Source organism: Takifugu rubripes, chromosome 10, assembly GCF_901000725.2.
Source record: "Takifugu rubripes chromosome 10, fTakRub1.2, whole genome shotgun sequence".
Taxonomy (NCBI): domain Eukaryota; kingdom Metazoa; phylum Chordata; class Actinopteri; order Tetraodontiformes; family Tetraodontidae; genus Takifugu; species Takifugu rubripes.
Genome location: NC_042294.1, coordinates 703,961 through 724,544, shown reverse-complemented (window position 1 = coordinate 724,544; position 20,584 = coordinate 703,961). Strand labels below are relative to the sequence as shown.

At 42.7% G+C, this 20,584-nt stretch overlaps 1 protein-coding gene across 1 annotated transcript; it reads left to right on the top strand.

Annotated features, from left to right (window-relative positions):
• Nucleotides 1–423: 423 nt before the first annotated feature.
• On the top strand, nt 424–8,029 carry LOC101066471 (ras-related protein Rab-18). Its single transcript, XM_003979897.3, has 7 exons — nt 424–626; nt 2,374–2,429; nt 4,097–4,158; nt 4,353–4,425; nt 5,121–5,239; nt 5,584–5,650; nt 6,448–8,029. Exons 1-7 carry the CDS (start codon nt 559–561, stop codon nt 6,615–6,617), a joined length of 615 nt encoding a protein of 204 aa, XP_003979946.1. The 5' UTR covers nt 424–558; the 3' UTR covers nt 6,618–8,029.
• Nucleotides 8,030–20,584: the final 12,555 nt, after the last annotated feature.

The window sequence follows — 20,584 nt, the reverse complement described above, 5'->3', positions numbered from 1 at the left end:
TTTAAAAAAATGACATTAATTTAATTTTGTACTTTCAGCCAGGCACGAGTAAACATTTAATACAGTAGAATTTTCAGTGTGCATTTTTGCTGCTGGATTATAATAAAGCAAACTTAATGCAAATGAGTTTGCGTCACGCTTCATAATTGCAGTGGTATGTAAAAGAATAAACATATTTGGACCATGTGGTGATCGTGTGCAGTTTCCAGGTGTTACGTAACACAGGCGGCAGCAACGTGATATTTTCCAATTACATCTGCATTACGAACTACGGACTCAAAATTACATACGTTTTTGTATTGTATAAAAACATTCGTTTAAAACAATGCATTTTAGCTCGGAACATATATCATTCTGTGAAAATAGAGTTCGGTGTCGATTTAAACAAGCGGAAATGGGTTTAAAAAAAAAGTCAGACCGGAAACGCTTAGAGTGGGACCTCTCACAGCATTGAACTATCTGTACAAGGCGTACAGTAAACAAGGTACTCTGCAACGCATGACTTTAGGGCTCTTCTGGCTGTTTATCGAGTAGAACGCAACTTACCTTCAGGGACAAATGGAGGACGACATACTGACAACGTTGAAAATATTGATAATAGGGGAAAGTGGTGTTGGGAAGTCCAGGTAAGAAGAAATCCTTCAATAAAACTGATGTCGTGGCTACGTTAGCTAGTTAGTGTTAGCTTAGCAGTCACCTAAATTATATTAGTTTACAATCGATACGGCACATTTAACATACATAGGCAAATCAATGAGTACAATGTGCCTTATTTACAAAAAATAAAAGACATTCATCAACAAAAATACGATACAAGGCTTGAGTCGTCAGCACCGTTAGCCTCTGCTAGCTGACAGCAGTCCAGTCTTACGTCATCGCCATTCACAACAGCTGTTTGGAGATGTCGCAATCTCCTTTGTAGCCGTCTAGATTCACCTCCAAATGCGCGGACTTCTGTCTGAGGCACGATGAATAATGATTCTTACTAGAGAAACTCACCTTGACTCTCCGGCAATTTAATTTGCTTTATTTATTTACTGCTTGGTTGAGTTGCTTTCACAGAGATCAGATGGTACGCGCGCGCACACACACACGCACACACACCAACGTGGGATCGCTCATTTTCAGGTCTTGGCGGAAACGAGGTTCTTGGCCTCTATAGGACTCTGTATTGCTTTTGCCATACAGTTGATTATTCCATTATGTGGTAATCAGAGGTCCTCGTTAGAAACCACAAAGCAGCATAATATACAAAACAGACTATAATCCCTTTTACCAACATTAGTCTGGCAGTTTATAATATGCAGCATGCCAGCAGAGAGCTTGGTGAGTTCTCTACGACTGTGGTCCAGACTGCATGAAAGAATTCTGACAGCCGGCCCGAGCCATCAACCATCACATCGCAGAGTGTCGTATCAAGCACAGCGTGTCTTCCACGGTCGTGGCCAGGTACAGAGGGAACGAGCTGGCCAAAGCGTGCACCAAGCCTTTTCACAAATAATCAGCCTGTAACACAAACTAATGACAAAGCCGGAGATTCTCGAAATAACAGAATGCTTAAATGATGACTTCTCTATATTAACAGAATTTTTAGGAACATCATATCATAGAAGTTGTTTATACTTCCAGAGCAGAACTGTGTTTGCCGGCTGGTTGTAAATTGACTGTGTATTGTCATAACCAAGGTCGTGTTTCCAGAAAGCAATTTTGTATTATTATAAAAAAAAAAAAATTCAATTCAATAAACTCATTGAAATCAAGATTTAATTTCAAATGTTATTATTGTATCCTGTCTGGTTTTTTTTTAGTTTGGATTTGTAGTTTGGTTCCATACAACCTTCAGTAACGAGGACAGAGATGTCTCTCTGGCAGAAATACCCCCGTTTCATTTTACCTTTCATTTTACCACTTTCGGAGCAGAACATATTTCTAAATTGGTTCTTCAAGTATGGCTCATCAGCTCGGTTGTCCAGCATCCCCTCTGATAGCCCAGGAGGGGAAAAAGGAGAATTAAACTTGGGCCAGCCTTAAGAAATGAGCTTAACTCCTCATCAGTGTCCTGATTATGGCCTGTGCACTTGATTAGTCAGAGTTAAGAAACGAACCCTGTCCTCCTGACTGCAATCTAGAAGTGATGTCATCTGCAGCATTTATGTGTAATGCAAGTAAATGACAAAATCAATCAATAGAAAAATAGCAAGTCAGAGATTTTGATAAGCCTGCCCATGCTACACGGCAGGTTGCGGGAATAGGACAAATAGAAACTTGAATCCATAGTAAAACCTAGCTCAGCCCATATGGAGACCAGTTGTTGGTGTGCTGGTGGTGACTCATCTAAATCTGACTGTAATTATTCCCTTTTACTGTCAACAGCCTCCTCCTGAGATTCACCGATGACACTTTTGACCCAGACCAAGCAGCAACAATAGGTGAGTAACGCATTACGCACCAACCAGAGGGGGGAAAGTGAGATCCTGTGCATGAGATGGTGCTTCAGTGTCAGAATTTTAAAAAGGCCTACTATAAAAACATAAAAAAATAATTTTCATCAGTTTCAAAAATCAAAAATAGTCCTGGAACTATTTCCATTCCATTTATTTTGACACCAAATGATTGATAATATGGTTCTTTTGATGGTACTAATGAAATATTTACTGCCTATATCCATTTTGACACCAGAAAAAACCTTTAATGTGATGACAGATCTGTTGATAACTGTAAAACTTCTTATCGGGCGTAGAAATGGGCAAATTCTCGGGCGAATTGGCAGTTTTAAAAATAATTCATATGAATGTTCTTATGAAATCACAATGACTTGAAGAATAGCCCTGCATTTCTGTGAACCAAGTGCTGTAACAGTCACAAATGCAACCTGCTCGAGTAGAGGACAGATCTCTGTGTTTATGCCTGTTAAATTCTGACAGTTGTCTGTCAGCCATGTGGACGGGCCGTATCGCCAACAGGCCCATCGAGGCTGCTGGCTGGTACCTGCGCTCTGTTCAGCAATCCATTAAATGACAGAACCTGTCTCTTGACTCTTGACTCTTTCACCATGCTCACTCACCCTATAGTTATTCTCTTTTCTTTAAAAAAAAATATGGAATCAAAATCAGTCGGGAACCACAGCAGAGCAGTCTGGCCTGTTAGGATGTCTGCTGGATGAACGCTTGGCAAGCTAAACATCGGAGTTACCACAACACCACCCCCCTCGCCGCCGCAAGGCCTTTTGATTTATTTCAGGGTTGAAAGCAGAAGTTGGAAAGAAAATTGTGCAGCATAGCCGGTTATCCATCTTGAGATGTCAGCATGCCACTGTGTAGTTTTCTTTTTACAAGCCTTTTACTTTTCATATTTCGGTGGATCAACAAATCACACCAGCTTTATTTAATTGTTGTGGTGGTCCAGTTCAGACAGTTAGTCCTGTATTGGGGTGTTTACTGACTTCATACTTGCATTTGGAGCATGCAGTATATGATACTGTAGAAGGATCCACCCACTGAAATCAGCACAGCTTTGGCTTCATTTACCAGCGTCTTGTTGATATTGTACCTTATGCTCTCAGTTAAAGAGCTCCTCCATTAAAGCAAACTAGACATGTCTAAGTTCGCGAAAATGCATAGCACGACGTCCTCACCACACGAGTCTGGCAGCAGAATGTCTCCTGTTTTGGCTCGCAAACCTGCCCAGATGTAGAAACAGACTCATCACAAATATATGTTTCTCTGGTGAGTCTGTCAATTGATGTCTGAACCCAGACAGATGTTTCAGCCAGATGCTACAGAAGGGCAATATGGGAGATTTATTTGTTGAAAAGAAGGTGGACAACTTTATTTTCATGTGTAGCTTATTACTGTGGAGCAACTGTCTTTTCTCAGCTGTTGGTGACAGAGTCAATACAGTAGTTTTAGGTGCATGCCCATAAACCATCAGGCAGTATTTTAAATACGAAGTAGGCAGTGGATGAAATAGTCTGAAACTCTTGCGTTACAACAAGTGCAGACATGAAGGCTTGTGTTTGTACACTTTAATGCTGTCAATACCACGATTTGAATAATTTTTTACAAAAAGATTGAATGAATGGCTTATTATCATCTAGGTGTTGATTTCAAGGTGAAGACCATCACTGTGGATGGAAACAAGGCAAAGTTGGCGATTTGGGTAAGTGCTGACCTCTCAACTACAACATGTATACTCTGTTTTGACCAGAAGGTGGCGCTTTTGCAACACCATTTATTGTGATTCGAAAGGGCCTCATTGAGTAGTCCATCTTTAACGTGTCTACTTGTTCTGGTTCTCTCGTCCTCTGAGCCACCATTGTTGTCCAGCAGGATTGACACAATTGTCTTTTGCAGGACACTGCAGGACAGGAGCGCTTCCGGACACTGACCCCGAGTTATTACCGTGGCGCACAAGGAGTCATCTTGGGTTTGTTTATTTACTGCTCACTTATATAAGCAAGTACATCACAATAGAAGTGTACTGAGTTCCTCTGAGGACGAAACACTTCCCCATAATGTAAATTCATTTATGGTTTTGGTGTCAGGATTAGATGTGTCGTTTCCCCTGCAGAGTTAGGGCCACGGTTGTAAAGGAACTAATGGTTTTTCATCCTGTAATCCACACACGCACACACTCCAGCCTCTCTCTGGAAGTCAGTTTATGTCCTTAAGTTCATCTCCTCATGAAGACGTGGATGTACATGATGTATATGAACCCTCACACACAGGAAATATGTTAAACCTTTTAACCAGACTTCCTCCGTGGGTTTAGACCCCTATGATGATGTAAAGAATCTTCCACTTGCAATTGAGGTCAGAGGACCAATTTCTTTACTTTTATCATGTGTGTTTAGTTTATTTGCGATTACTTTGTTCTCTCTTTTTGTCTTTAAAACCTCTATATTATGGGAACTCTAGTTTTATGATGTCTGCGATTTTCATTAAAAAGCAATAAAGTCGATTTATAGGTTGAACCTTTCTAAATTAATTACCCCTGAAGACATTGTTTTACGTTTACTGTGGCCATTCTGTGAGAACCTGCAGAGCTGCACGTACATTTAGTTATATTGTGCATAAAGGGTGTATGTGCGCGTCTGATGATGTGTTTTTGTTTTGGCGCAGTGTATGATGTTACTCGCCAGGAAACCTTCACTAAGCTCGACAACTGGCTCAACGAGCTTGAGACATACTGTACGAGGAACGACCTTGTGAAGATGCTGGTGGGGAACAAAATTGACAGGGTGAGTGTCGCTTTGGTTATATGTGAAGCACGTGCGCTTTGCTGTTGAAAACATTGGGAACCCAGCTCATCTCAGTCACTATTCAAGTAACGGTCTGACACACTTAAAGCTGCTTTTCTGTAGGTGCCTGGATGAATTTTACAGAGAGAAAAACTTTATAAGACATTCACACATTGCATTCCTTTAGCCAGAAGATAACTCAGACAGTTCGGTTCTAATCCCCTCTCAGGAGGTCGTGCAGTTGATTATATTTTGACCGTTTTCCTCCATTCCTCTGATAATCACAGTAGCCGACAGCTTCATCCAGCAGCCCTTAAAAAGCCTCTATCTCTCTTTTGTTTTAGGAAAACCGAGAAGTCGAGAGACCGGAGGGGCTGAAGTTTGCAAGAAAACATTCCATGCTTTTTATAGGTAAGTTTGACTCGCACGGACTGAGCTGCAGAGTAGAAATCTGATCACATTTAAAGAAAGCCATAGTTTTGTCTTCACAAAGCGATATCTGTGTTTTTTTTTTTTTATGGTAGTCCTCCTTTTCTTATTGTCGTCTTTGAACTGAAACAAGCTGTTTAGCAGCAATAAAATATACACTTACTCAAATGCTGCATGCAGGTGTCACGGTTGATATTCTTGTATTTGAGTATTTCCTTTTTTGGCTATTTTAAACATTTTACATAATTGTCTTTGTTGACAAAAAGAAGATAAATTTTAAGAAAGAGAAAAGAACATCTTTGTTACTTGATAAAGCAGTTAAGAGATCGGGCTCCAGCTGCTGCCCCAATCAACAGTTGCCGTGAAAGCATTGATTTCTGGCATTGAAATAAAACTCTGAATTTGTGCTTAATTCGAATTTTGGGAGTGGTTTTGAAGCTACAACCCAGAGTATGATGTCATATTCTTTCACTAAAGTAGTGTTGCTGTGTTCAGTCTTGTACATGATGAGTAAGGCTTTTTGTTTTCACAATACTGCTCTCTCTTTTTTTTTTTTAATTTACCAAACTGATATCCTCTTGAAAATGGGTGTTAACTGTCTACTATTAAGTCAGTCGAAGCTTGCTATTAGTGTCTGAGCTTGACTATAATTCTTGACATTTTCCTCTAGCCCAGCCGATAATGGCATCAAGATGTTGTTGTGACTTTGTTTAAAAAAAAAAACACAAAAAAAATAATTACCAATTACCTGACCACTTCTCTTCCTCCCAATGTTGCAGAATCAAGTGCGAAGACTCGGGACGGTGTTCAGTGTGCGTTCGAGGAGCTGGTGGAGAAGATCATCCAGACGCCCGGCTTATGGCAGAGCGAGAAGCATGGCCGAGGGGTCCAGCTCACCGACGAAGACGCAGGCGGCGGAACATGTGGAGGCTACTGTTCTCTGGTCTAGACCGCACAAACATGCTCTCATTCACACACACATTCAACCATACACACGTGAATACCACATGCAGTCAAACATATAAACACACACACCCTCCCACTGTGTGCTGTGGAGCTCTTGAGTTCTGAGGGTCCACACACTCTGCCTTTGTCCACATGCAAACTTCAATTTGCACAGTTAAGAATAACAACGCTGCACTTGAACGCAGATGCAGTTCAGCCTTCCTCTAAACAGAACATGAGTGAGATTTTGTTATTTCAATGTTTAGAACATTGGTGAAAAAAAAAAAAATTAACCATTCTCACACAAATGTTCATGTTAAAATAACTCTGGAGGTCAAAATAGGAGCCTGGTGGAGAATGGGGAAATCATTTTTGACCAAATGTTGTTTTTGTTGTTTCTTTGTTGGCGCCAGCATGCTTTATGTCCTTGGTGCACCTTGCCCTCCTGAGCATGTGTCCTAGTGTTTCTGATCAGCGTTCCTGGTTCAGATTCCTGCTCCTCACATGCCTTAGAGACACTATCGAGGCAGCTTCCAGCTCCTCTCTTGGCTGCTCACACAACTGCCCTTGTCTTTAGAATATGATAGAGTTACCAAGTGTCTGGAAGGCTGCTTTAGTGCTTTTATTGAACTGGTGAACTGGGGCTTAGAACCGTTGCTTTCAGAGTGCATAAATTGGAGACGTTGGCATCAATGAGCTTTCCACTGAGTGGAGAAGAGGAACGTCAGAAAATTGTGCGCTTTTGTTAAAACAAGCTAATGGCGTGCGGATTACCGATGCTCCAGAGATAGCACTAGCTTTACCCTGGGCACTGCTGTGGTTGTTCATACATCCCTGTGACTGGACAGATCGTTCAATGCTGAAGTGTATTTCCACTGAATTTGGAAAAATCAAAGCAGGGGCTGGACATTGTTAATGGATTTCACAGTTCTATCTGTCCTTGTATGTGAGAAGCACTTCTAAATGTACTGTACCCCTGACCTCTGGACATTGCGTTTAAGTGCTAGTGTGATTCTGGGAAATCAGTTTTGAGAGTCTGAACTAAACAGAGATGCTAAAATGATGTGGATCTGTGTCTTTTCCTTTTTAAATTAGATTTTAATTGCATGGGATCTTGCGTGCAATATCTTTTGTTTGTAAATGGTCTTTGGCGGCTGTTTGCTGTCAACAATTTAAATTATATTTACCTGAAACCATTGGAATATAATGGTAGAATACATTAAAAGGTAGGTTTTTACATAATAATCTGCAATAGCTATCCTTTTGTCCTCATAAATATGTTGATACTTTGTAAATTGTGTGCATTTCAGGACGCAGTGGGGAAAATTCCTGTATGAAATGTAAATCTGAATGTATACTTATTTCACTACAAGAGCCCTGTGTATTAAACTAAATAAATTTCTTTTTTTAAGCGAAGCATCATTTGGGGTTGATTCAGTTCCAGCCAGGGAATTAAACCCGCAGCAGTGTTCTCTGTCACCGTTGCCATGTTGGAAATGTCACTGATAGGTGAGTCTTTTCACCCAGAGCTCCTCACATTCCCGTGTCGTCAGAATAGAGACTAGTGTTTAGACAGTGTCCGATGAGCTCGCATACCGCAGACGTGCGATCTGTCTAAATCATCCTTTTTGGCAGAAACACTTGGGAAGCACCTCTGCAGCCATAATTCAATCCACCAGTTTTGTATCTGGGATGTGAATATTTCCTGGGTGGCTATGAAAGAGTCGGCCCTGGCAACCAATCTGAGAGCTCTGCCTGCTTATAGGGTATTCCTCATCTCCTGCTGCGGTCCAGGCAGGCGAAAATATGTCTCAGTCAAACAGCAATGGAGGCACGAACGTCCCTTTATGAGAAACGGTCTCCATGCTTCAGTGAAACATCGGCTAGTTTGTCTTCTCAGACGTTATTTAAATCTGTTTCATTAAATCAACATGCATATTTTCAATACCAGAAATATCTGTTTCAAATCCATAACCACAGACAATCCTCTTAGTTGCACAGCATCAAGCTGTGGAGATATTCGCACAATAAGATACCAAGCTAACGGAACACTTGTGTCCTGTCCCTTCTTGTTACCTCTGAGCTTGTAAGCAGCCCGGCAGGGGCACTGTGATGGACTGCTTTCCATCTTGCTGCCTGTGTCCTTAGCAGGCGGCCAGTATTAAGCTAACAGAACAGCTCTGGCTCTCATTAAAACAGTCTTGTCTCCCTGCTCCGTCTCTGGCTGCATGGATTAGCGCTCAGTGGAGCCCCTCTGGAGAGCAGTCATGCTGTCATGTGTAAAAATGTTACAAGACTTCGGGCATCGTTTCACAAGGTGTCGGCTTCCTAGACGTCACTCATCTTGGCGTGGTCGGTGCTATCAGATGATTGTTTTGCCATGCTCACTTAAGAACCTGAAAAGTGTGAGAGGACGTTCAGGCAGATTGTCTTCTGTCACAGCCATCAGAAAGCTGTCTTTTGTGGACTAATATATTCCCCATAAACCCAAAGGTTCACTTTCACAGAGTTCTTGGAGGAGCTAAGCTTCCTTATTCAGAGAGTAAAATGCATCTGTTGGTCTGCCGAAAGCTACTGTTTACATTCTGGGGTGAGGTAGAGGAAAATACCCCTTTGCTCCTGTGTCTTAGCGTTCGCCAAGTGGCTGGCCTCTCTTAGGTTACTCTCTGAGCTCCAGAAGGCTGTGAAGTAATGATCTACACGTCCACAACTGATGGATCTGTCGCTGCAGGTGGAAACACTCTGATTATGCAGAACTGTGTGCTTACATTTTTGAGCCTGTTTACATTTAGCTCCTCTGACATTTCACTGGGCGACTGGGAGCGTCCCATTTCTGTTACTGATCTGTTTTGAACTTTAGGCCCTGGTGTCCTCGGGGTTGCAGAGAAGTCGGTGAACCCTTCCCCTGACTCTGCAATTAACTTGAAGACCTTCTTGTGTGGGCCCGGTTGTTTTTCTCCCCTTATGAAAATCACATTTTTGTCCCTGTTAAGTGACACACATCAAGATTTACAGAAGGCAGTTGCTTCAAATCATCCTGAAATTATTCAAGTTTCTTTTAGGGCTGTTTGGAATGGTTTTTTTTGTTTTGTTTGTTTGTTTGTTTTTCAGCTTAGTTTTGTGTGTGTTATGTCTGTGGTTGTGGATCGATCTTCATGATTATGCCCTTTGAACAAGAACAGTATTTTCTGGTTGTTGCTGACTGATGTCATTAGTCTGTATCTGCGACTGGTGCAAGTAAGGAGAAATAGCAAAAATGTTGTTGAAGATGAAGCGTGGCATGTGTCTTTCATCGCTTGGGTCTCATCAGATACAGCCAAGCACAGACACTCCAGAGGTAAAATCCCAATCATAACTTTATTATTATCACCACCTCCATGTTCTCAGTTTTAAAGCAGCTGGGTGACCTTTCTGCACATTAGGAGTACCAATATGTTTGTCTTAGAATCAGATAGAAGTCATTTGTAGTTAACAGCTGATAGAGCACCTGCCTCACAGCGGAGGGTTCTATGTTCACTTCTCACACTGTGTGAAGTCTGCTTGTCCTAACAGTGTCTATTACATCGATTTCCTCCCACGGTTTAAAAACGGGCACATTAGGTTAATCGGAGGCTCTGATAACAGGAGCCAGAACAGCGTTGTATTGAGAACATCAGTGTTCAGAAAACCAAGTATAGCCAAACATGGCAAGAGTGATTAACTCTGTAGAGCAATTAAGATCAAATCATACAGGAGACAGAAAACTCTAACCTTGATATTTACAACCAACCTGAAAAAGAAAAAAATATTCTCCGCTAGATCCCTTTTGGAGCCACAGGGGGGGTTGCTGGAGTCTATCGCAGTTGCATGTGGGAGACGTATACTCCTGAATAAGTCACCAGCTTATTGCAGGGAACCATGTGAGCATTTTGGGGTTCGCTACCTCGGCAGTGCTCTGAAGGTGTCCTAGCACCTACTCCTATTACCAGAACACCTAAGTTTTTATCCACATCAGAGCTTGAACTTCAGACCCTCTGCTTGTGCACCCAGTCCCTTACTGAGACTGAGCTACCACCTCCCAGTCCCCTACAGACTGGGCTACCACCTCCCAGTCCCATACAGACTGAGCTACCACCACCCAGCCCCCTACAGACTGGGCTACCACCTCCCAGTCCCCTACAGATTGAACTACCACCACCCAGTCCCTGACAGACTGGGATACTGCCGCCCTTAAACATGTTTTTGTCTGGAATATTATGATATCTTTGAGAGGCCATATTGCCACTACTCTAGGATTGTGTGTGAACTCATCAATCATACCCAGACTTTAACCTAATCAGGACATGCCTCAGCTGAGCAGGATCCTTGTTTGGTACGGACGTTTAACTCGGTTTCCATGTCAGTCAAGTTGGCTGTAATCAGGTTTCCTAACGTGTGACACTCTGTCAATCTAATTTAAACCCAACTATAGTGTTGTTACCCTCCCTAGTTATTCTGAGAAACTGCAAGACCCGTGTGGAGTGGGGAGACAGAGGCTCCTCAGGAAAAGCCCTCTCACCGTGGGAGATGCCCTTACCCCGGCCTTGGGTTACAGTGGCAATAAGCGGAGCGGCAGCAGGGGGAAATGTGGAAACTAAATTGGACTGCGGGCAACTTAATTCGTCATCCATCTATTCACTATCCCTCCCTTTTTCACGGGGCTCCTGTTTCGTGGGGCAGATGTGTGGACACATGCCTCTTTTCCTTTAATGATTCTGCCACCGTCTCGTCACTCGCCGTTGGACAGATGCCAAACGGGATCTTGCTCGTGCAACATGGAGGCAGATAGTTCACAGAGGCTTCTATAATAAACTAATCACTGAGTGGGAGTTTTCCACATGTCTCAAGCATTTTCATGGATGCATGCTTCCCCCGCTGCTCTTGATTGGGAAAAAAAGAAAGAAATCCTTGCTAATAATATCCCTTTTGGGTCAGATGATTGACGTGTACAGAAACAATTTCATTATTTTGTATAAATAATCCATCTCCTCTGTTGTAATTGCGCTGCTTATTTTTCTTTGCCAGACTGATCTCGATTTGGGGGGCAGGCAGGAGTAGAGAATATGTTGTTAGCCGCCAAGACTAAAGGCCCAAATTTCTTCAGCTTTGAAGAGACAAGAAGGTCTGGCAGCACCTGAAAGGCCCAACAACTCTATCGTGGCGTTTTCCCACCAGGCCTGACTTCACCGTCCACAGTTCGACCACTTTCCTGAGGTCTCGAACCCACTGCATGCCTGTGTTATTGTTTTGTTCCTGATCATTTGCAGTCTTTTGTGCATCACACAGGAAACCTCAGGAATCTCCAATTCTGCAGCTGTGTGGAGGACAATTGAATTTGAAAATACAAAGCCCACCTCCACCTTTCCCACCCTCCCACCCGCGAGCTTAAGTCAAATAAAGATCTCTCAGTGGAAATCGTACCCAGGTCACACAAACAAAAGTTATTTAAAAAGTACCTGCTTCTTTAATTCCTACTGCGTGCGTCCGCTCTGCACTTTGTCTCCGGAGTTCTTTTCAATCAGATTATGGGGAATAACAGACGGGTGACAACTGTTTTGTAATCACATATCTTGCAAAGGCCATTTAGTGGGGTTCAAACATAGGTGCGTCTGTCTGTCTTGTGGGCACAGCATTTGATCTGTAGTTCGTTAAAACTACAGTCTTTCTTTCTTTCGGGATTTATATGTAGATAAAAAGCTGATGTTTCAGCATTAGATGAACCATTATGAGGTCAGGCACTCACAAATCAGTGTTTTCTACTTGGTAAAGATATTTTAAAACCCTATGAACAGAACTAGCACCTTTTATTATTGAACTCTTATGGCCTCGTTCATTTAGCTCAATGCAAGAATCAAAAGTCATGATTTATTTCAAAGTGATCTACACTAGCCAGTAGTTCAGTTAGTTCAAACTGTATCAGTCCTCAATCCTCAGATGTTCCACCACATGTGAATGTCATCTGCCCTGACTTTGGACCTTACTGTTATTGGTTATTCACTGTTATTGGTGGATTCCACAAAATTAAATCCTTCATCTCTCGTTCTCCTAAGTGGGAAATTACGTTTGAAAATTGCCATATGGACAGTTTAACAGTCAAACATTGAAGATTCATCAGAGCAGTGCTCAAAAGATATACTGAGTGAGTGAGTCTGAAAGACACACAGAGGTATTAACAAAAGTTAATACTCCCTCTTCTGACACATTTTTGTTTGAGCACATAAGTTTCAGCCAAACTGATTTGCTCTCCTTTAGGGAGGGTAAGTATTAGGCTGTAAGTAACGATATCTCACTCATCTCCACATCAATCACGGCTCCTCCGATTCCAACAAAGAGAGCTGTCGCAGCAGATTTGTGTGTATGCTGGACGACACATTGTGAGAGTGAAATTCAGCAGCTTCATCACTACCTGACATGGCTGCTGAGTCACCCACACTTTATCTTTATTACCAGCCATGAAAGGAGCCCTGCAACAGTTCAAGCAGAAATATACTGTGCTACCATATATATTGGATGTCCATGAGCAAATGAGATGCAGCAGAACTGTTGCACGCTGTTGACTGCGGAGGCGAAAGGCCCGTGGTTTATCCGGAGCGCGTTAAGTGCTCCCGTACACGTTCACATCTCTGAGGCAGATAAAGCGCAGCTGAAGATAAAGTTGGATTTCCCTGCGAGAGGAAACCACTCGCAGGGCCAGAATCTGGACCCTGCACTCGCAGCTAGCAAATCATGAATTCTTGGGAGGAACTGAAAATATTTCAGATGGATTTTTCCAATCAAAACATCCTTAAAAATGCAGTTCCACGCACTGAAATAGGCTGAAGTCCTTGTAATTGACTATTTCCATCTGTCTCAACCTCCGGCCAAATTATGTAATTTGTACAAAAACAAATAAACCCCAAAAAATATATGAAAAATCACTAATCTCACCAATAACGCCATGAGTCACAGTTTGTGTTGCTATGTCTGTATTCTCAATTATTTATCCATGTTATATTCAGCCTTTATGACTTGAATTATTCGGTTCGCACATTGTTGGGGTGCTAGACACAATAACTGGGAACAGACGGACCTGTTTCCCAAAAAAAAACAGGGCATGTCCACCAGTTTGAGTTTAGTCAACCCGAAAACAAACTGTTTTTATTATAACCTAATATTGTTTTCATTCAAACCCATATTCATTCGGCCTCCAAGCATAAAAGTTTAAAGGGTTTCTAAACAATCAACTGTGACCTGCATTTTCGATTTTATGTATTTCTTTATCAATCAATCGAATTAAATCAATCTTTATTTATATAGCGTCTTATACAATCAAAATTGTTTCAAGGTGCTTTCCAGAATCCCAGGGCCTAACCCCAGACAAGCAACAGTGGCAAGGAAAAACTCCCCTTTAACAGGAAGAAACCTTGAGCAGGACCAGGATCGTGTAGGGGGACCTACGAGGAGAGGAGAGGAGAGGAGAGGAGAGGAGAGGAGAGGAGAGGAGAGGAGAGGAGAGGAGAGGAGAGGAGAGGAGAGGAGAGGAGAGGAGAGGAGAGGAGAGGAGAGGAGAGGAGAGGAGAGGAGAGGAGAGGAGAGGAGAGGAGAGGAGAGGAGAGGAGAGGACGGGCACGGGCACAGAGCACAGAGCACAGAGCACAGAGCACAGAGCACAGAGCACAGAGCACAGAAACACATACAAAAATACACTATTTATACAGCTCCGAAGGCGGTGATACCTGTAAATGAATACAGAAGGGGGGAGGGAGAGAAGCAGAAAAACTACACAAGAATCAGCATAACTAGTCTGCTTGATGAGGGGGAGGAGAGGAGAGGAGAGGAGAGGAAACCATGACCATGACTAGATGTTAATGAGATACCATCTAGAGTGATCATATGATCTAATCTATCCCTGAGAGGTTCAGGACCAAACACCATGACCTCAGTTTTTCCTGGGTTAAGGAGGAGGAAATTTGAAGACATCCAGGACTTTATGTCTTTAAGACAGCTCTGGGAGCTTCACTAACTTCTCTGTCTCCTCTGGTTTCATGGATAAATAAAGCTAAGTGTCATCAGCATAACAATGAAAATTTATCCCATGCTTCCGAATAATGTTCCCTAAGGGAAGCATGTACAAGGTGAAGAGGATTGGTCCAAGTACAGAACCTTGAGGAACTCCATGGCAGATAAATATGATCTAAACCAGTCTAGTGCTGTCCCTTTAATCCCAATCACATGTTCCAGTCTATGTAACAGGATGCTATGATCAACTGTATCAAAAGCAGCACTGAGAACCAGCATAGAGACCAGCCCATGATCTGAAGCTATAAGAAGATCATTAGTAACTTTAAGAAGTGCTGTTTCTGTGCTGTGATGAGCTCTAAAGCCTGACTGAAACATCTCAAAAAGGCTGTTTCTCTGCAGGTGCTCCAGTAACTGAGTCACCACCACCTTCTCAAGAACTTTAGAGATAAAAGGAAGGTTGGATATTGGCCTATAACAGGGGTCGGCAACCCGCGGCTCTGGAGCCGCACGCGGCTCTTTGGCGCCGCCCTAGTGGCTCCCTGGAGCTTTTTCAAAAATATGAAAATGGAAATTGTTTTAATATAATTTCTGTAGGAGGAAAAACGTGACAAACATTCTTAAAAAGTTTTCCAATGCTGTATAAATGTGTATAATAAATATTTAATTTCAACATCTCATTATAATGGAAGTTAAACTTAAAGCTCCGTCTACAGCAGAGCGGTCACATGGTGCCTCATTCTCTCCAGGATGCTGCAGGGAAAATAAACATTTCATCATGAATGCTCATTATGTATTTGTAGCCTACTTATCATTTGGAAATTAGGCTAATATAGCTAATATAGACACTTACAGCATGTGTTGCCTTTATTATAAGCCCTATATAAGGCTTTAATTTTTTGCGGCTCCAGACAGATTGTTTTTTTGGTCCAATATGGCTCTTCCAACATTTTGGGTTGCCGACCCCTGGCCTATAATTTGCTAAGACATCAGGATCCAGTGATGTTTTTTTAAGCAACAGCTTAATCACTGCCACCTTGTAGGACCGGGGTACATAACCTGTCACTAAAGAACCATTGATCTGGTACAGGATAGAACTGCCTGTCAATGGTAAAACATCCTTCAACAGGTGTGTTGGGATGGGATCTAAAAGACACGTGGTGGTCTTGGATTTCTGAATTAGCGAAGACGCCTCAGAAAAATATATAGGGCTGAAGGAGTTTAAGGGCTCGTCGGAGAACCTGTATGTTCCCACAGTCAGCACATCTGGTAATGGTCCAGTTGTAGGGATGGCCTGGTTAGCTTTTTCTCTGATGGCTAGAACTTTATCAGTGAAGAAGCTCATGAAGTCTTCACCACTCTGGGAAGAAGGGATACGTGGATCTAAAACACTGTGACTCTTGGTTAATTTGGCCACAGTGCTGAAAAGAAACCTGGGGTTGTTCTTATTTTCCTCAATTAAAGAAGAAAAATAAGCTGTTCTAGCCTTGCGAAGGGCCTTTTTGTAAACTAATAGACAGTCTTTCCAGGCTACATGATAGCTGTCTATTTTACAAGAATGCCACTTCCTTTCCAGTCTTCGCACTTTCTGCTTGAGGGTCCTGATATGTGAATTATACCAGGGGGCACACCTTCTCTGATTTACTATTTTCTTTTTCAGGGGGGCAACAGAATCAAGCGTGATTCTCAGTGAGGTTGCTGCACCTTCAGCAATAGAGTCAACCTCAGCAGGGCTAAGATTATAATGATTTATCCCTGCGGAAACACACAGTGGTCCTGAGATTAGCACAGGGATCACTTCCTTAAACTTAGCTACAGCATTATCTGAAAGACATCTGCTATAGTAAGACTGTGCTCTGAGCATAGAAGAATCCTTAATCATAAATGTGAAAGTGATGGCCAAAGAATGGTCTGACAGGAGTGGGTTCTGAGGGAACACTGACACATGTTCTACCTCAACACCATAAGTCAGAACTAGATCTAGGGTGTGGTTGAAGTTATGAGTTGGTTGGTTTATCTGCTGGAGGAAACCAACTGACTCAAGTAATGAAATAAAGCCATTTCTAAAGCTGTCATTTACAATCAATCAATCTTTATTTATATAGCGTCTGTTACAATCAAAATTGTTTCTGGGCGCTTTACAGAATCCCACGGTCTGACCCCCTACAAGCAACAGTGGCAAGGAAAAACTCCCCTTTAACAGGAAGAAACCGGCTGGGTAGAGCGAGAGGAGAAGGGGGAGGACAGGTAGAGAAGAGAATAGGCAGAGATCATAGAGATACTGTATATTAATAGTACAAGCTGCTCGTATAAGAGTAGAGTGGGTCAGCAGGGTCGGAGGTTGGCAGGCCAGCATACAGCTATAAAGGCGGCTAGACCTGTTGATGGATACGGGGGGGGAAGCAGAGAAACAATTTGAAGTTGATTCCCTGAACTGAGGTTTTCTGAGCGCACATGGCCCAAAGATGTGAGTAACAGAGCATCGACACGGAGCATGATGCTAGTTTTTTTTTTTTTTTAAATTGCAGCCAGTGTCACCTCCAGGCAACATAAATACAGATGAGACAGAATCAGATAATGTTTCTAACATGTGCTGTTCCAGTAGAGGCATAATTTGAGGTAAATACTCGCTCTTGGGCTGTGTATCATAGACAGATTTAATGTCTGATTGAACAGGTAGTTAAAGGAACCCTTCGTACCACAGCCATGAGGCTGGTGCTCTCTGGTGGGACTGAAATACCTGGTTAATGTCAGCTCGCTGCATCAGGAAAGTGTGAGCAAGTAAACTCGTGATGCGATTTCATCAAGCCCTGGTGAGATTATGAATTCAGCTGGCTGCATGATTTCACACCCCAAACATAAATTTAAAAAAAATGTTCTACAACCATGACCGACGGAATGGGGCTGTTGTATCGTCCAAGTGTGCCAGCTCCATTCCAAATATACAGTTACATTCTGGTTTTGGCTCCGCCTCCATGCTTGAGCACCCATTTATTCACTGGCCGCTGCGCTGATGCCATGCTGGCGTGCCAGGTCTGAGGCCTCTCAGTCTGCCTCTCCGCTGAGATCTCACAACATGCCCTCATAAGTTAATCCTGTGTGTGTGTGTGTGTTTGTGTGTGTGTGTGTGTGTGTGTTGGTAAAATCCACCATCCTTTTTGTCTCAGGAGTAGTTTGGACCCTGGACCATGGAGGACTTTTATTGTATTTCGGGCAAACACAGAATCCGCTAGTTCTTTGACAATATGTCTTTGTGTTTCCAAACACAAAGTGTTAACTTGAGAGGGCCGTACAGTCTCTCTCCAAGCCTCACACGCTGCCAAACCACATTCCTCCTGCAGCTGCCATTTCTTACATCTGCTGCGCTGACGTGGTTTCTCTTGACTGTAGTGAGGAATTTATTTAGCGTTACTCTGATGAAATATTACACAGAGGCACCAGGCTCGGCTCTCCTCTATGTCTTCTTTGTGATCCCCTGGCTGTCATTATGTTTTCAGTTTGTGTGGCTTCTGTTTTAATGTGGAGCTCCTGCTGCAACTCACAACATCTGCAATGCGCTGATGCAGACGGAGGCAGATGGAAGCTGAAAAGTAGAGAAAAGGGGACACTGTCTTCATGCCATGGATGGATGGATGGATGGATGGATGGATGGATGGATGGATGGATGGATGGATGGATGGATGGTGGTCAGATGTCTAGTGATGGATGGATGGTTGGGTAGATGGATGGATGGATGTATAGATGGGTGGGTGGGTGGGTGGATGGATGGCTGGATGGATGAATTAATGGATGTGTGGATGGATGGTTGGGTGGGTGGATTGATGAATGGGTGGTTGGATGGATGGATGGATGGATGTGTCCATTAAACGGGCAGATAATTTGTGATCTTTTTCCAAATATTTGTTTCAAACTCTTCCTTCAACCATTTTTATTATATTCTTACACCAAATTCCATTTGTGAATCATTTTTCAGTGCAGTCAACTCTTTATTTTGACTTCTTTTGTCTTTCAAACCCAGCTGTCATAAAAAAAAAAAAAAAAAATCAAACAAATTTTGTGAAAAACCAAAAACACATGACTGGAACATTCCACAGACAAACAAGATTCATTGGTACCAGGTGATAAAGGCCCAAAAGCAGGGACGGGCTGAGGGTCAATATTGTGTCAAACACATTGATTATATATAAAAGAAATTGCTCGATGGGCTCTGGAACATTTAAAATTAAACAGGAACTGTAAAACCGTCATCAATAAACAGCCTTGTTTGAGTCAGATTCACTCATGCATTCTGTTGGCAGCTTTCACAGGATATCAATGCAACGAAATATTACTGGGCACAATAATAAAACCCTTGAAATATGTGTGGTTGTGTGTGTGTGTGTGAGTGTGTGTGTGTGTGTGTGTGTGTGTGTTGGGGGGTGCAAGATATTAATAACCCCAACAACTCCCGGTGTGACACAGTCTGGTCAAGCTTTTTTGTGCCTTGATTTCCCTGGATAATTGAGCACTAAAAGCGTCAAGGGCTGCCTAATTGAGTGCTGCATAATCATCTGGTTGCGCGTGTATATGAAAGTCGATACATCATCTTAACGTTTGTTTGCACCCGCGGACACGAGACCATACGTTTCCCCCCAAGCTTGTGGATCCTTCTGCTCACTGCACACTCTTCTATGGATTGATCCCCTGCTGGCAGCTGCACGTTGGCTTGGATGCAGGTCTTGGAAGCGATCTTATTGTTTGTAGCAGCTGTTTAGTCGGCCTGTCTCAGGAGCTCTGAGAGCAGCCAATCATCAGGATTTAGCCTGGTAGGAAACAGCTGAGGTGCATGCAGCAGGCTTCTCTGGGCCTTGTTGCAGTTAGCATGTGCGCGAGTGACTCTTGGATGGACGTGGGATCCAGAGAGGAAATTCAGTCATTATCTCACAGTAAACAGACAGGGAAATCCACGGCATGTGGCTGTTGCTGGTGGCCCTGTTTAGATGCTGGCTGAACAAAGGAGTCCACCCCTTAGAGAAGCCAACCTTAAACCTGTTGGGATGCAGGAACGTCTTTGGTACTATGTGGGTTTTAGGACAAAGAGAGATGTTTAGTGTGGTGGCGGTCTGTGTACGCATCTTTTCACCACCGGGACGGTGAGAAAGCTTGATGAGAAAAGGGATGGTGGGGATTTGCTGCATTCCCTCAGCCCACTCTGGCTCTGGGAGAGCTGGCCAGTCATTTAACTCTACAGAAACCTTTTCCAGTTTAGTAAATGATTCAACTTTTGAGGGGGAGGAATTCACAATGTGACTCTAACAGAAGGTCAATAACGTGATTCCATTTTCTGCTTTTGGTCCAGTTGTAAAACTTTCCTTTTATTTTACTTGTCAATGTCATAATTTGTCATCATTTTCAGGCATCTCCCAAACTCACATGGAGCTGAATCCACCTAGAAGAACCAAACATGTCCTCATTTGGTCCAGCACAGCCATTTACTTGCGCTTCCATGTCAACATAGCTCTCCCTCTAGTTTCTGGTGGTTGTGAATAAAGTTTATTGTGAGAGTTAAAGATAGGAAATATTTTTCAACTATCCAACAAGAGTCAGAAACCGGCTCTCAGCATGGCCGAAACCAGAGGAAGAGCTAAAAAATGTGGATTGAATGCCATGATGAACTTGCTGAGCCAAGCAAGGAATGTAGGGCTCTGTTATAACTGATTGTTTTGAGGAAATCATGCATGATTGAGTAAAATATTAGACATGATGTCTGGTCTTACACAAAAAGAATGAAAAGTTTTATTTGCAGCGTGATCAGATGTACACGCGACTGCGGGAAAATCCAGAAATCAAATACTGAAATAACCGAGTCAACAGCTGCCCTCATTGAAGTCATTCATTTAGTCAAAACGACTCAATACTGTCAGATTTAATTTCTTCAAATCATCCAGTGGAAGTTCCCAGTATCAGGCAAACTCA